At 32.3% G+C, this 17,222-nt stretch overlaps 3 protein-coding genes across 3 annotated transcripts; all 3 read right to left on the bottom strand.

Annotated features, from left to right (window-relative positions):
• Nucleotides 1-1,320: 1,320 nt before the first annotated feature.
• LOC141669084 (calreticulin-3-like) lies at nt 1,321-7,108 on the bottom strand. Its single transcript, XM_074476071.1, has 14 exons — nt 6,838-7,108; nt 6,167-6,274; nt 5,372-5,564; nt 4,516-4,774; nt 4,248-4,304; nt 4,092-4,139; nt 3,740-3,826; nt 3,590-3,647; nt 3,440-3,507; nt 3,259-3,351; nt 3,110-3,166; nt 2,936-3,013; nt 2,190-2,219; nt 1,321-1,535 (listed from the first exon to the last, which is right to left on the bottom strand). The coding sequence occupies exons 1-14, from the start codon at nt 6,947-6,949 to the stop codon at nt 1,524-1,526; spliced, it is 1,260 nt and encodes a 419-aa protein (XP_074332172.1). The 5' UTR covers nt 6,950-7,108; the 3' UTR covers nt 1,321-1,523.
• Nucleotides 7,109-8,364: 1,256 nt separating this feature from the next.
• LOC141708869 (pathogenesis-related protein 1C-like) lies at nt 8,365-8,925 on the bottom strand. The gene has a single exon (XM_074512685.1). The coding sequence runs from the start codon at nt 8,923-8,925 to the stop codon at nt 8,365-8,367; it is 561 nt and encodes a 186-aa protein (XP_074368786.1).
• A 487-nt stretch (nt 8,926-9,412) lies between these two features.
• Nucleotides 9,413-15,628, bottom strand: LOC141669068 (peptide chain release factor PrfB1, chloroplastic). The gene is made up of 7 exons (XM_074476070.1): nt 15,375-15,628; nt 14,850-14,909; nt 13,932-14,152; nt 12,050-12,253; nt 11,443-11,658; nt 10,977-11,163; nt 9,413-9,902 (listed from the first exon to the last, which is right to left on the bottom strand). Exons 1-7 carry the CDS (start codon nt 15,559-15,561, stop codon nt 9,610-9,612), a joined length of 1,368 nt encoding a protein of 455 aa, XP_074332171.1. The 5' UTR covers nt 15,562-15,628; the 3' UTR covers nt 9,413-9,609.
• Between the last annotated feature and the right edge of the window lie 1,594 nt (nt 15,629-17,222).

The raw sequence follows: 17,222 nt of genomic DNA, 5'->3' as shown, positions 1-17,222 counted from the left end.
TGAATCGGATTTCGAGTCTTTGGATATATGTGAATCGGACTTCGAATCTTTGAATTTATGTGAATTGGACTTTGAGTCTTTGGATTTATGTGAATCGGATTTTGAGTCTTTGGATTTATGTGAATCGGATTTTGAGTCTTTGGAATCATGTGAATCGAATTTTAAGTCTTTGGAATCATGCGATGCGGTTTTTGAGTCTTTGGAATGATGTGATTCGGATTTTGAGTTTTTGGAATCATGAGATGCGGGTTTTGAGTCTTTGGAATGTGCTAGAGGCTTTGGGTCTTTGGAATGTGTCGCGGGTTTTGGGTCATCGGCTAGTGCTGATAAATGGATCACTGAGGCGAAACACGAAACAATAAGAAAGAAGACGAGCGGAGATTTCATCGTTAATTAGGAATTAACTAGTTTTCCTCGCAACCGGAGGAATGTAATACGGGGAACGGGGATCAGATGTTTGAGTGAGCAAGTAGAAACTTGGAGGCCTGGAAAACTGGTGAATCTGAGATGAAGCTTTCAGACTATATGAGTGTTTTCTCACTTAGAATTGGAAGAGAGAAGTGTGGTTGTTTGGATATGTTGTTGGCAAATGTCATGCATGCAGAGAATGAAGTTTTAGTATTAGAGATCAAGTAAATGTAAATAGATGGGCTAGTTTATTTGGTTGCTTAGCGTTGTTTGCGCTTGACCACTCTTCAATGTGGGGATGTCAAACCTTATAACTTTTCTACGCCCTATTTTTAAATGATTTGTGGTGAAATTTATATGTATATATACATGTCTTTTAGTTTCTTGTTTGAACAGTCTACTTCTTATTCCAATGTTCCAGGGCCATCTCCTACGGAGCTGTAAATATGTTCTTTGCACCATTTTTTTGCTAAGAGGGGAATTTGGTGATCCTAATTATTTGGGTACCAATGGATAAAGAAAACAGAGGTGAGTGAGTAAGAGAGAGAGAGAGAGAGTCTTTTCATTTTTCAAAATAAAACAATAAATCTTGGCCAACTTCTATAAAGTACAAACTCACTACCAATATTTTAGAAACCAGTTATCTCTTTTATTTTTAACCTACTTATTTTTTTTATACTTCTTTATGCTCACATAATACTTGTGACTTTAAAATAATTCAAATACTTAATATAGATAGAATAAATATTCAAACAAGTAATATAAATTTAAGAGAGTAATTGCGGACCATCCTTGACCCTACATTTATATGGTTTGTTAATTAGTTTTTCTTTTATCATACACAGCTAAACCACCCTATTAGTGCTTTCCGGTTTCCACATGTAATTTGAGAATAATGTCAATAAATTTGCATTGAAAATTGAAAATGAACATGTATTATGGGAAAATTAGAAAGTTTGACCAAGATAAAAGTCTGATCTAATGCAAATATAAGTGTAGCCATTAATATTACAGCGGTGCTGAGATAGTCGAAATGAGCTAGTACAACAGATTACCAACTAACCAAAGGATAGAGGATGGCCGGTGTACCGATTGTTGAGTGCAGTTTAATATTATTAAAGCTCATCCTGCAAGAAAAAATTGATTTCTCAAGAACGTAAATAAAATTTTGTAACTTAATAATGTACGCATGAAACTGGTAAGGAATAGTTCTTACATATTTCACATAAAGTATACTAGCTTATATCCTGTTTAGCGCACATAAAGTATACTAGCTTATATCCTGTTTAGCGCAGATTATATTTAATATATGTTATTTTAGTATTAACTTTGGTTCTAGATGTGTTTGAATTAAGACAGTCTAATCTTGTTCCAGTTTATCAAGTATGCCCCTCCATATATTTCTATTTGCTATGACAGATCAAAAAGGCTCTATAGTTCCACAAGAATCACCACCAACAGCTGCTGATTAATTTTTGATTGGTCACGGGTGGGACTAGTTAATGACTAGATATACTCTACATTCTACAAGTACAAACTCTACGTCCTTGTAGCCATTCCTTATTGCCAATATGGGATCCAGTTTGTCGACGGAATGTCATCTTAATGAAGATTCTAAGCGCACAACTGTAGGGTGGCGTGCTTAAAAGAGTTCTTACTATTTTAAAAAATTTGACTGTTTGCAAATATTAAAATCTTTGTATTATAATAAGATGTAGTAATAACTTAAAAAAAGAGAGAAACCAATTAATTAATATATAAGATTAACCAAGTGTGCTTACATGATAATCATCCATGTCATCATGACGACGCTGCAAATGAGATATAAGAAAATCAGAGATATAATAAAAAATGAAATAAACAAAATTCCAGACTTAAAAATGTGGAGTTAAATTATTAAGGGTGCATGATCGGAGGGTCATCAGACGATTTCATAGAGTGACCAAGTAGAAATAAAAAAATTGATACAAATTACAAGATCTTCCTTCTAGAGATAGCATAAGTTTGATACAGGACTAAACTTTTTATAAATAGCACTTGCTTAAGAGGACATCTACAAGGTGTATTGTAGCTGAAACAATATATTTAAAAAAAAAATCAGACCATGTTAAGTACAGGTTACAACGTGTGGGTGCTAACTTATCTTTCAACTCTCAGTTATACTATGAAACAAAGAATCGGGTTGAAAAATAGGTACTAATCACCACATTACTTGGACATATTTTATTGCTTGCTTACCACCTTATGCCAACTAAAATGCTGCTGCTTGAACTACTATGATAAGAACTTTGAGACCTTTAGTACTAATGTACAGCATGGACATGTTAACGAGAACCTAGGTATACAACATACAAACGTGACACATAAAAAAACAACAAGTCGAAGAAGATATTAAGAGAACAAAAAGAACACAGACATGTGTGGAATAGACAATTAAATTCAATTACACTTACTTAAGTATCACACTAGATGATTATGCAAAACAAGTACTTAAGCAAAGAAATATTGCAAGCATTGTAATCCTAACCCTGTGATGTCTGTCTCTGTAGCGATCTCGTCGATCTCTCTTCCTCCTTTCACCTTCCTCTCTTGCTCTTTGAGCTTCCTAAATGTAAAAATTGTAAAAGCATTAGTAATTTCATATAATCCAATATACCAGTCGCAGAATATAAGGATGTAAGCCCTGTATTAGGACAATAACCTCTTCTTCTCTTGCTTTTATCTCTTTCTGCGCTTCCTCAAAGGCCTCTTTTTCGATCTATGTTTCATCAGAATAGAAAATTGTATAAATAGATTTTCAAGGCATCATAGCAAGTTTCTGCAAAGGTAGATTAAAGAACTGGATTGTACTTCTCTGTTAGCGAAAACTTCTTGCACAACTTGTTTTGCATATTCTGGCTCATCACAAATCAAAATGTTGTCAAAGACTGAACCAGCCTTCACCTAGAGACACAACATCATAGACCTTGTAAACAACTAAATCTTATGCTTGTCATTTGCAATACGCAAAAAGAATTCATCGACATCCTACCTGCCATACTTCAATGCCCACATACTTGATTGGCTTCAGGACATAAAGGTCAGGATCATCTTCGAACTCTGAACAAAATGAATGTAATGAGGAACCTATGTGACAACAAAATACATAAGCATGCCAGTGTAATATGCATAAATGCTATACCTGGGTTATCAATCCATGGAATTTTCCACTTTCCTTTATAGTTGGGGTTTTTTATTTTCTGTTGTATAAAAACAAACACGGTTGAGAAAATTACTTTACCAAGTAATCTCTGTGCAGCTTCTGTTCACTTATAGAAAAGAGTTGGTGTACCTTGCTCTTCCATGGTCCCTTGTATGCAGGATTGGGCACTCTTGGCGGTTTCCATATACCATCCTCATCTTCATCCCAACTATCAGGCTACTTCAGAAAAAAAAAATGCATATGCATCGGGGTTACCATTTCTTCTTATAGAGTATAAGCTAATAAATTCTATGTGCCACGTGTGGTATGTAGCTTGTCATAAAGATTTAGTTGTCATAAGAGTTCTAAATTTAATAGAAGAAAAACCACCATAATCTTTAAAATGCATAGGTTATTTAGAAAGAGTCCATAAAGAAGACAAACAACACCCACTGCTGTATTGAACATTAAAAAAAAAGACATTGCACACATGCCAACCAACCTTCTTAGCTTTTGGATCAGGAATTTGTCGAGGAATTGAGTCATACCCCTGCTTGTAACAGTACTATATGTCAATGTCTATAATCATGGGGCAAAAATTACAATGATAAAGAAGTAAAGACCTTGCTGCCATACATCCAAAAAGAAAGATTGCTACCTCAGGTTTGACATGATTTGGATCATCTATATATTCTTTATCATCCCAATCTGCAGGCTGTCAGACATGGATAGTGACTCTGATTAGAACCACAGAAGCACAACCACAGTAAAGACTAAAGACTGATGCACAGAGAACAAAATAGCACAATTAACTGTTTAGAGTTGATCAAAGTCAGTTAAATCTTCAGATATGCTTGATACATACATCTATGAGAAATTAGAATCAGATTAATGTTAGCTGCAATTTGCAGATTCTAGTCTCTAACCTTTTTGGCATTGACAGCTTTAATTTTGTGAGGGGGAAGGATGTCCCAATCTGTATACATGCTTCCGGAATCTCTCTCTCTCCCATCAATAAGAACACTATATGATGCATCTGGCCTAAGAATAAATGTATAGAAATGTGTTAATTTGTCTGTCTCACACTCCAGTTCCTTCTTGATGGGATAATTCTGTCCCTGATAGGAAAGTATTACATGGAGCTTCTTCTTCTGTTTACCACATATATCTGGTCCAAACATCAAACTGCAAAACATCGATCGTGAATAGTTTTTCATAACAGCAAAAGGCAAGGCATATGGAGTTGAAAAGAATATTTTTGTTTTCCCTTGGTACTATGGTTGTTGTAAACATGATGGATGAAAATTAAATGATAGTCTACGAGGATTACTACAGAGCTCATTATGGACAGAGTATCACTGAATTTTTTGGGTGATTAAAATAGTCCTAGTTTACAAATAATTTATTGAACTGGATAGATAAGGTTGGTGGTAGTGGTACAGAGAACATGGTAGTGACAAATTCATTTATTCCCATTTTAGTTTAAAAGGGTTAGAAACTCGAAAGAAAAAAAAATCCATAAAATGTAATTCCATAGTACTCCCAAAATTAAAGCAGCTACTAGTAAAAATCCATAATAAAGAGGAAGGTTACATTAATATGCTTTTAGATTGGGGGTTCATAAGTACAATCACAGAGATTTTTAGCCAAGTGTGAGTTTGACCCGCAACAGATGAAATGGACCACTATTTTACAAGAAAGTTACATACACACACAAGAAGCATATTTTTCTTGATAAATAAGATTTGGGTAACATATTAGAGAACTGAAATCAAAACAAACCTGTATGGAGTGTCCCCGCCAAATTTCTTTTGATTAACATATCCAGATAGAAGCTTTATGTAGCCACCACCACATTCAATGTCCTGCTCCAACTTAAAAGAGTATTGAAGGACCAGGGTCCTGTTCCTGTTGCTAAATTCTGGTATCTTAGCCGATATGGAAAAATGCTTGGCATCACTAGTTGTCTGAATACCTGTACAATTTCAATTTTTTCAGAAACTGGCAAGTACTAACAAAATAAAGATGTTAATATAACGAATTCGAACTCCGAAGATTTTTTATTTAGTAGAGAAAAAGATACTGAACTTGGCTTCTTCTAAGCTAAAACACAGTTATCAGTTAGCAATCTAGTAAACCAGAATATTAGAAGCGCGTGTACTTAAGCCATGAGTGGGTTCAAACAGTGAACAATCTATATCCGAATGCAAGAGAATAGGAACAATCAAATCAATAGCATCAAGAAAGTAGTAACAAGCAGTTGCACACGAGAATGAAACTCATTTAGCAGACATTTGTATGAAAGGAAGTTTGCAATAGGAAGTACTAGACCTGGAGACTATGCTTTTGGTTCGAAAGTTCGAATACTTGCATACAACTTAGTTTATGTTGAGGGTAAAGCAAGCATATTGAGTTAAAGAAATGTCAAGTAACCATGTGAATCATAAATAACTGATAACAAACCTAGATAATCAAATACACAAATATTCTGAATTCATTAAAAATCTCTCACCAAATTATATACCATGAATATAGAACTTAAAACAAATAAAGCAAAACTAGGGGGCAAGGGCACACCTTTATCATCAGGATCACCGGACCACTTTCCAGCCGTATGCTTAAAATTGCCTGCTTTCCCTTCACTTCTCTTCCAGTCAGACTTTACCCATCTGCTCTGCCACCCATCTTCCCCAAACGAAACCACATACATTACTCCAAATTAAGGATAAACATAAAAATCTATAACAAGTACACTTACAAAAAAGAATAAAAACTCAACTAAATTAGGTGTAGATGCTGCCATATATAAGGTGATACTCAGCAGTTGCTTTAAAGTTTCAATCAATATCTTAACAGTATCAATAGCAAATGGAGTAGCTTTCAACTAGATTTCTTCAAATGGGTCACACACATATATATCTACTTATGTTTATGCACTTAATTTACCTTGAAAAAGGTAAAATGATACAGTAAAAATTAAAAATGTTGCTTAGTTATCAGCTAATCTTACTTGCAAGTCCAAAACCAACAATCAGCTGCTACAATAAGATAAAACCACAAAATGAAACATTTCCTCAATATTCAAGAACTTAAGGAACACACAGGCAGAGAGAGAGAGAGAGAGAGAGAGACCCAACTCGACAAGAAATAGTGTAATAAAAATTCAAGAACTGAGAGAGGGAGAGAGAGAGATGTAAAATGAAGAAGTGAGAAAGGGTAAAAAATTGAAGTAAGAATAAAGGGGGTACCTTCAAACCTCTCCTCAAAAATAATATCAGAAACTGAAGGGCAAATCAATGAATACAATAAGAGGGTAGCTACTAAAATCTTAAACTTAGAGTTGGAGCTAGGATTGTCCATGTTTTTGCAGGATCATTTCAAACTCATATCAGTACAGACAGAACATATGCAGTCTGTAATTGAGAAAAAAGGAGTATTTGTTGACTTGTTGTCGGAGTGGATTAATATGAATCCAGCACGTCGGTTGCATCCTCCAACGGGGTCGAGTCTATTAGTCTACATTTCAACCTACGCACCAGTCATATATTTACTCATATTTGTGATTATTGAATTTATTAAAAATACAATAAAAAAAATTGTATTAATTCATGTCGATATTTTCATTAATTTATAATGGATGTGCCACCTTTGGACGTGGGATCCCCAGTCTCTCGTGGGATCGATGAATAAAACATGAAAATTATACGATGAGACTTCACCTTAACAAATTGCGCAAAAAATTTAGACTAATGCATGTGTTTTGCACTGGCGATCGTCTCTATGCAACATATGTATCTCTTTTATCATATGTAATAGGAGTAATGGTACAGAATTATTTATATGATTTTTGTACACAATGACTTGATAGTCCCAGCTCATCAGTATATTAAAAATATTTATCGGCCATTATAATTGTGGTTGTCTCTGTTGTACATCCTTAACTTATTTTTTATATATTTATCTAAAAATTGTGTTTTTGTTGTGTGCTTACAAAATTTTTATCAAAATTTTTATTATTTAATTGTACCGGTTATTACTATGTATTTACTTTTTATTATTTAAAAAAAAATTACATATTTATGTTTTATATATTTTCTTGTAGTATTATCATATAGTATGTAATAATAGTAACGCTACATGTACAGAATTAATTATTTACAGGATTTTTGTACACAAGAAGTCCCGGCTCATCAATATATTAAAAACATTTGTCGATTATGGTTGTCTCTACTGTACACCCTCGATTTATTTTCGTTTATTTATCTAAAAATTGTGTTTTTTGTCGTGTGCTTACAAAATTTTTATTATTTAATTATAGCGGTTATTACTATGTATTTACTTTTTATTATTTTAAAAAATTTACATCTTTATGTTTTATATATTTTCTTGTAGTATGTATTTATTTTTGTATTTTAATGTTAGTATAGTTTCTTTTCAATTAAATGTTTACCTTTTTATATTAAGATTTTTAAAAAATTAATTTCTTTATAAAAATTTACAATAAATAAGATTGATAAAAAGTAATCAAAACACTTGAAAGTAAGAAATAGATTGAAGATATCTGGGGAACGTGCAGAGTGATTGACATCTGCACACATTGAATGCACTCATTTGATATAATGTCTGGACTTGGAAGCATTAAGAAGTTGTATTAATGTCATGTTACAGTTTTGGATTGCTCAATGACATATACACGTACGTATAAATACGAATGCATCAAGACACGTATATATTAACATTCCCTCGGAATTCAAGCATTCGACTCTGTAATATCCTTACGGGGAGGGATGAAGCGGGTGTTGGCCTATAACATTCCCCCGCGGATCATAAGAACATACAACAAGTTTTCCCTTCTCACCCTTGCAGGTAACCTCTGCACACCCTACTCTCTCAGTAGTTCTCCAAATTATCTGAGTGAAATGCCCACACATGCAATTTTTTGAAAGAGCCGGGCATCTGCACACACCTGCCTCAATATCGTAATTTGCTTGCTCATCGATAAATTTCTGCACAATTTGTTGCGGTGAAGCCTCATCGTATAATTCCCAAGCAAGATTTTCTCCGTAGGGACCATGAGAATGCTGTAAATGGCATATATGAGCTTGACTATTAGCATATTTTTTCGAGAGTCTTTCAAGATGTCGATCCCATGTCAAGGGTGGCACGCCTATTATTTGCCTTATTTTATTGTGAGCCGCTAGATATTCTTGAGACTTGTTATTTTCTATTGCAGCATACATATCTCTCAGGCTACCAGATTTTGGAGAACGATGTGCATCAACGTAAAGCGCAGTAACAAATGTGAAGACGATAAGAGCTCTTACCATCTTCGCCATTGTTATCAACTACTGGGTGGCAATGGTTCCTGACTGGATTCCTGAGGGGGGGAACTCTGTTTCCGACAGCCTGAATGAAATCTGGGAGCGAATGTGAGAGAAATTAAATTTCTTACTGGCTTTTCCTTTAAATACCTTCTTGGTTGGATCTTCAATTGAAAATGCACCAACAAAAAATTAGTAAACATTTCTCTACACTACCTTTAAATAGAATAAACTGATTCATAACAAATTTTTGAAATAGAATGTAATTTACTATTTTCTTATTTTCTCTTGCTTGTATCTCTTTCTGTCCTTCCTCAAAGGACTCTTCTTCAATCTAAATTTCATCAGAATGGAACCATGAACAAGAAGAGTTAACATGAGAATGGAAAAATGAATTAATAGAATTTCAAGGCGCTAGAATCTGGAAAGGTATATTAAAGAGCTGGACTGTACTTTTTCGTATTTTCCTTGGTGTAAATTCATACTCTATTTAACATTTGGATAAAAAAAAATTAGTGCGGAACTGGAATAGCTTCATGCGGAACCTATAGGCAAAAACAGTCGGGATATACATGACTTGTACACACAAATAAATAACGATCTCTAATACACACGTCTTTCAATTCTAATGACAATTATCAGCCAGATAATACAATCTTCAAAACTTGCATACTATGATACAATTCTTAGTCTATTTAACTAGTTGGACATTGATTCAGCGTATTTGTACCTGAGGTATGATTTAATGAATGGATCTAATTCACCATCCATCACAGAAGTGATATCGGATGTTTCATGTCCTGTCCTGACATCTTTCACAAGCTTGTACGGATGAAAAACATAGTTCCGGATTTGCTGTCCAAAGTCTGCCTTTACAGCATCTCCTTTAATTTGCTTGATTTCAGATGCCCGTTGCTCCTCAGCTATAATTAGGAGTTTAGCCTTTAAACGGCTTAAAGCCTTGATCTTGTTTGCCATTTGAGACCTTTCTTCTGTAGACCAAAACAAATTATGTAAGTCAAAGGTTTTACCTTAAGATATATGTTCTCTACAATCTACAGGGTCACAAATTTTAGGATATAATACATTCTGATAATCTAAAAAAGTTAGATTCATTTGAGCTCAAGAAGGTTAGTAATCTTATATTACTGTCACTGTATAGTACTATCAAATGGAAGGAGACTAATTTTCAGAACTAAAATGTTCACATATGTAATTTAAGATCTTGCTAAATGTTATAAACATGTTTCTGTACCCTACCTGGGAAACAATTTACATTTTCTATATACAAGGTGCTAGTGTACAAACTAAAACAACGGCAGTCATTTTCATAATCAATTGCGCATGCTTTCTGACATTAGCAACTCGACCTGATCATGTAATAATGTGCAGTACACCATATGTGAAATAACGATATACACAAATTTTAATTTCAAATCAACTGAGATTTGATAAAACTCAGTTAATAACATATTGCACATCAATTCCTTCTTTTTCCAATTTTCAATGCATCCGCTGAGTTTCTTAAACCGATATACTAAAAAAGACATCTTGTGGAGGAAGCACAAAATTTCTTATGGGCCACAGAAGTCCCTATTTTAGTAAAAAGATGATAATCATCAACAAATTACAATTATTTCAGAAGAGGACACAAGTTGAAGATGCTCATGTATTCTGTTTCACTAAATCTAAATCCGTGACTTGAATTTAGCAGAAGTTCACCATTACAGCTGGTTTTTATATCGAACATAGCAAGTTCGTATCGAAAATATAACTTCGTTTATGTGGAGTTAGTTTTGTACTATGCTAAGTAAATATTATTATTGCTAAGAGGAAAAAAATTATATAATTATAACGTGAATCTATAGATGCATTCTGCAATATTCAGACTGTAAATGGAGCATGAGTTTCTCTTATATGATAGTATTTCTACATGAATCAAAGACACGAATAGTTCAAAACAATGAAAAGAAGAAGCACTATTATAGTCGTACTGATTTTCTTTTCAGCAATGAAATCCTAGAAAAACAATGAAAATCGGAAGAATGCTGACAAAGAACTTATACCTGTGCATTTAAGAGAGACACCAGTAGGGATGTGAGTGATCCGGACAGCAGTTTCGACTTTATTCACATTCTGACCCCCTTTACCACCTGCTCTAGTGAAACTAATTTCCAAGTCTTCCTCGGGTATTTCAACATCTAGTGATTCTTCTGGAAGAAGAGGCATGACTTCAACACCAGAAAAGCTTGTCTGTGTAGATTCGAAGTGTAACCCATTATTAACACTAACAAAAGAGACAAAAAATAATCATTTGAATTTTTTTTCACAAACACTCCGAGAAATGCATACATGTAAGAATATCTGTATGATAAATCTATTTTATTAAACCTAGCTACAATTAAAACTAAAACTTAAAAACGTTTATTGTTTACCCTCAGCTATTAGAGTGATGTTGCTTCCACCTTCCAGATAACGAGTATCATACTAATACAGTTTCTGTAAAAATATATAGAAAACTTTGAAAGTTACCTGTCGAAGGCCTTTGGAGTTAAAAGGAGATTGTCGTACAATTCTATGTGTTCCCTTTTCTCCAGACATGTAACCATAGGCATAGCGACCTTCTAGTTCAATTGTAGCTGACTTAATCCCAGCTTCTTCTCCCATAGACTTTTCAACAACTCTTGTTTTATATCGTTGTTTTTCTCCCCATCTCACATACATCCTAAGAAGCATGTCAGCCCAATCCTGCACTGAAAATTATCAAATTACATGAAGGAGGATTATTATGCTTAAACAGCATTTCATCATTTTCAGATTTTCAGTGATTCAGAAGACAAAGAAAATCCATATGTTATTCTTCAGAGAGAGGATAACTGATATCTAACATAATGAAGGACAAAGGATACAACTCAAGCTACAAGCTACTAACAATACATATAAACAATTCATCTCTCCACAACTTAGCAACTAACAATTCATATTACTGTTAATAGAAAAAAACTTTATCCAGCTGCTTACCGTGGCTAGATTTATCAAACCCTAATCATTGATGTGATGGTACATGTTGTCCGGTAACTAGAACAGGCAGTTTAGAATTGTAGTTTATTCTATTGTAGCTTAGAAGTAAGAAACATACTTGTGCATCAGTACCCCCAGCACCAGCTGTGATGGAGACGACAGCACCTTCTTTATCGTAGGGGCCAGAAAGTAATTGAGTCAACTCAAACTTATCCAATGCCTTGTTCAATTCCTTGATGATGTTAGAAGCCTCTTCAAGAAAAGCTGTATCAGTTGAGTCCATTTCTTCAGTAAGTTTAACTATTGTTTCTGCATCTTCAACCTGTAGCAAGTGCAAAGCACTAAACACTTTCAAGATACTATCGCCTATTAAGACTTCCGCATTAACAGTTCCTCTATATGTCTTATGTTCTTAATCTGATCTCAAATAAGATTATGATCTTCTAGGAATGGGGATGAATATTTAACTGAAATTGTTATTGATATATCATATATGTATATATATATATATGATTTCTGTAATACCATTCTGAAAATAGATAATAATTTTCTTGGCTTTGGTGAAATGTCCCATACACTGTATTCTCATGTAAGGATAAAAGTTCTATAAAACTATCCTATTACTGTTGGTTACATGTTATACGTAGAATGATAGTGGTTGCGTTTGAAGGAATATATTAAGCCTAGTCAAAGTGATAAACTTTTAAATTCAAAGCTGTGTGGCATAAATTTACATGTTCTTTAGGTCCTTCCACCAAATGTTGAGTCATTGTAGAAATTAGAATATTTTGAGTTCAAGAGCAAGCACCTCAAGCTTTATTTTCACATCAAATCATGTTTCAAATCACATCTGAATGCAAATGATGAATAAAGTCTTTTTTTAATAGATAAAGTGGTCATACTTTTATATTTCTAATTAAAATCATGCTTCAAATGCAAGGGCCCTATATATAAGAGAGAGAAAGGTGGTCAAATGCGTGCAACCATTATCCACAATTTCATCTCCAATTCATTCAATATCAGTTAGCAAATAGATGCCCTTTCATCATGTGATGATGATCCCTAATCTAAAATTTGACAAATTCCAACTTCTAAAGTATTCTCGCCACCTCAAGTAGTAGGTACTACCAGGACTCAACCCAAAAAGCTATTTTAAAGAATGAGAACTCACCTCAACTTAATTGTAGCACCTCAACCATATTAATACCTGCTTCAATAGTGGACTTGGGATGCAGTGTCTAAATAAGTCTAGAAGCTGTTCTATTAGGAGTTTACTAGAATAAGGACTTAAATAGTCTAAAACCATTTTAAAACCTGGTATAGGTACATCAATTTGTCCTTCACAAGTAACATTTCAAGACAAATACGTATATAAAGAACTAATGTGTTACAAATTTAGGTCTACCTGTTGCTTTAAAAGTTAAATATTAATCGCATCGTAAATTTCTAATATTCTATGCAATATACATTCCTAAGTTGGTGCAGCAAAAAACATGAAATATAACTATGGATTTGAAAACAACCTCGTGTCATCCACAAGCCTAACATATACCAAATTGTTTGACAACCAAAACAACCAATGAAGATGCCTACCCAATTAAGTGAGATGGTACAGCCATCCAACATTGAATAGTTGCTTAGTATAAATGCCTTTAGAAAAAAAAAGTCTCCAACACTGGTGTATCAAACTAGCTAACAATTATATATAGACATCTATTGAACCTAAAATAACCTAAATAATCTCCGGGGTCCCAGTTATATAGTACTAGGAGCATCTAAATACCTGAATATCCCACAGACAACCTATCATCAAGGCCTACTACTAGATAACCAACATAATCATGGTGACTAAAGAACACTTCACTCAAGCGTAGCTGATTCAGTCATCTTACAAGCAAATTTCTGTAAACCATTGATCAACGAAAATATTATAGACTATGGTTATTTGGTAAACTAATGAACTGCAAACAAATTTATTGCACAAGTTGGCTTTTTTCTACCTGGGACTGGAACTCATTAAGAAGCTTTATTTTCTCTTTGACATCAGTCAAAGCCATAAGCGTTTCTTGAGCTTTACCACGATCATCCCATAATGAGGTACTTGTTGCTGCTTTCTCCAAATTTGCAAGATCTGCTTCTAATTGTTGAAGACCAGCAGAGGCCCTAATCTCTTCCACACGCTGAGAAGCAATTTCAACTTCCTTTCTTAAGGTATAAAAACCTGCATCAATGAAAATCCCGGTGCTTGATTAGTTACTCACCTTACCTTTGACACCAAAAGCACTTTTAATACAAAAAATTTAGCTATATCCTACATATGGTAATAATTATATCATAAGAGTTTGCATTAAGCGGAAAAGCAAAAGTTATTTATGACTAGTAGTGCAACCTTGTCAGACCTCTTCTAAGCTTCCATTACAGAGACTATTATAAATCAGTTGGCAGATGCTACTAATGTTTTCGACTAGAACATCTATAAGAATATGTATCAAAACCATAACGTTTTATCGGGTTTACTTTTAAATTTTACTGATTCTGTGTTTTCTTTAAGATTCACAAAAAGAGCTGGAAATATTCTTATGTACTGTTTATGAAAGTTTATTCTTAAACTGTGTTAAAGACCCCAAGATTTTAATATGACAACTAACCATGTCTGCAGAGAAAGAAAGAAACTACGGTTCAAAATAAAGGACGGTCATGTTTCCCTGACATTATTTAAAGTAGATCGAGTTCCATTCGAGATTCGTGGGACAGTTTAATGTACATTAAACTGTAGATTGATAGTAATCAATGTTGGAACAATATCATTCACAGTTCTAAAATTCTATTTTGCAGAAATATAACAATCATTATACATGAAAGAACAGTCTTCAATCAACTAAACCAACTCCGATAAGAACACCACACTCATAACATACCTTGCATTTCCCATTCACCAGTTTCAGTGCTAATCTCTGCTTCTGGAGTTGCGAAAACCTCTGAAAATTTTCAATCCATACAATAGTACACACATGTTAGTGAAACAAACAATGAGCTAGTGTAAACTCACATCACATTATAAAATAAAATGATGGATACTAATATCAATCACCCAACATTTTTTACAAAATAAATCTGATAAATACACAAATAATAGTACTAAAAATGTAAATTTTAGTACAAACTAAGCATCAAAACTAATCAAACTTAATGGATAATGCAAATCACACTAAAATCTTGAAACCCCACTTCAATAATACAATAAACACATGAAAATCAAGAAAAAATAATTGATACACAAACAAATGATGGTACTAAAAATAGCAAACTTTAGTACAAACTAAGCATTAAAACTACTCAAACTTGATGGATAGTTAGAATTAAACTAAAATCTTGAAACCCCATTTAAATTATATAACAAAAACATGAAAAATCAAGAAAGTTTAAATTATTTAAACACTTACTAGTTGAACGAAAATGAGTAGAAGTTGTGTAGAAATGAAAGGGTGAAAATGAAGAAGAAAATAAAAGATTGAAAGAAAATAATTGAGAGGATATTATTGGAAAGTGTGGTATTAATTTTATTGGAGAAGATTTGGGTGATAAAAAGATGGTGGCAGGTACTAAGAAGCTGTGCACAGCTCCCGCCATGGCTATCAGACTGAGCAAGAGAGAAGATTGAGTTAGGGGCCGTTTGGCTCGAGTTCTATTTCACCCCTCTTTTTTCGGTTGTAAATTAAAATTTGAAATAATTTAAATATATGAATATGTTTCTTTTGAAAAATAAAACTACCTAATACCAAAAGATATTTGAGAAATTACTAAAAATATTAACTTTTTTAATTGTTTTTTGCGATTTTACTATTTTCTAATTTTTTTATAAAAATACGGAATCAACCAAAATCAAGTAGATATGCAATTAGTTGAATAAAGGTTTTTTGGTTGTATAATTTTTTTTTTAAAATGACCGAATTTTTGTAAAAAAAAATTAGATTTGGGTATTTTTCAAAAAAATCCAAGATATTTTTACAAAAATATTGTCATTTTTTTAAAGATAATTGCAAAGATACATTTTTTACTTATAAAAATATTATTTTTTACTCTTTTTTTTAAATACGAATGTAACATTCGACGGGTTTCTGCGACTATACGCAACCTCAAATATAACAAACAAAACCCGATTCAACTAGTTGCATTTCTGATTGATTTTGGTTATACCATCTTTTTACAAATATTTTCACAAGATAATAACAATAAAAAAATTATAAATTAATATTTTTCAAAATTTTTCAAAATTTTAACAAAAATAATAATCACATAATAATCCGTGCAACATGTGAAAATATATTTCAATACTTATTACAAAAATAACTTTTTAAGTATTAAATATTAATCCGTGCAACATGTGAAAATATATTTCGATACTTATTAAAAAATAACTTTTTAAGTATTAAATATTAATACATCAAACATTAATTATTAATGTACATTTCTAAAAAGACTACTGGATTTAATAACAAACACTTCTGCTCTTGACCAAAATAAAAATAAAAATCACAACTCTGCTCTCAACTGCAAGGGAAGAATTGTAAAGAAAAATAGAAATCTATACTCTTTATTAATAAACGATTTGATGCTAAAATTACCAAAGTAGCAAAACTTGACTTCTATTCTCTATAAACTTTATTTTTAACAAAAATCGACTTATATTTTTTATAAATTTTATTTTCTTTTCAGTTAGTGTTCATCTAATCGTCTATTTACTTCATAAAATAAAAATATTTTTAAAATGATTTGTAAATTATATTAAAAATTCATTAAGTTATGTTTAATTAAGTAAAATAAGTTATATTTATTTTTAATTTTAGAAAAATTATAAACTACTAGGTAAACTCTAACACGAATTGACTTATATTCTCTATAAACTTTATTTATTTATAAGTTATATTAAAAATTTATTAAGTTACGTTAAATTAAGTAAATTAACATATATTTACTTTTATTTTGAAAAACCAAAATACTTATATTCTCTGTAAATTTTATTTTCTATAGCATTATTTTAAAAATAATTAAGTAATAGCAAATGACTTTAGTAACATTTATTAACTTTTAAACTGGAAATTATTGATTTAACGACGGTGTTTGTTATTGTCCATCACAAAGTTTATTTATTTTAAATTAAAAAATATATTGTAACAATAACATATTTATGGGTTGTATTTAGATTATATTAAGTAATATTAAATTAAGTTTAATAACATCTATTTACTTTTAATTTGTAAATTAATTTTTATGAAAACACTAATTATAAG

This window comes from Apium graveolens, chromosome 1 (assembly GCF_009905375.1).
Source record: "Apium graveolens cultivar Ventura chromosome 1, ASM990537v1, whole genome shotgun sequence".
NCBI classification, from domain to species: domain Eukaryota; kingdom Viridiplantae; phylum Streptophyta; class Magnoliopsida; order Apiales; family Apiaceae; genus Apium; species Apium graveolens.
This window is presented reverse-complemented; position numbering and strand designations above follow the sequence as displayed.

Bases quoted from the DNA above. Each gene is read 5' to 3' on its own strand.
- LOC141669068 (XM_074476070.1), bottom strand. From the start codon at position 15,561: ATGGCGGGAGCTGTGCACAGCTTCTTAGTACCTGCCACCATCTTTTTA. The intron at 14,153-14,849 runs GTATGTTATGAG...TCATTGATGCAG, and splicing joins TGGTGAATGGGAAATGCAAG to GTTTTTATACCTTAAGAAAG. The intron at 11,164-11,442 runs GTAACTTTCAAA...GAATCTACACAG, and splicing joins ACTCCAAAGGCCTTCGACAG to ACAAGCTTTTCTGGTGTTGA.
- LOC141708869 (XM_074512685.1), bottom strand. From the start codon at position 8,925: ATGGCGAAGATGGTAAGAGCTCTTATCGTCTTCACATTTGTTACTGCG.
- LOC141669084 (XM_074476071.1), bottom strand. From the start codon at position 6,949: ATGGACAATCCTAGCTCCAACTCTAAGTTTAAGATTTTAGTAGCTACC. The intron at 3,508-3,589 runs GTATAGCATTTA...CATTTTGTTCAG, and splicing joins TCCATGGATTGATAACCCAG to AGTTCGAAGATGATCCTGAC. The intron at 3,352-3,439 runs GTAGGATGTCGA...TTGTGTCTCTAG, and splicing joins TGGGCATTGAAGTATGGCAG to GTGAAGGCTGGTTCAGTCTT.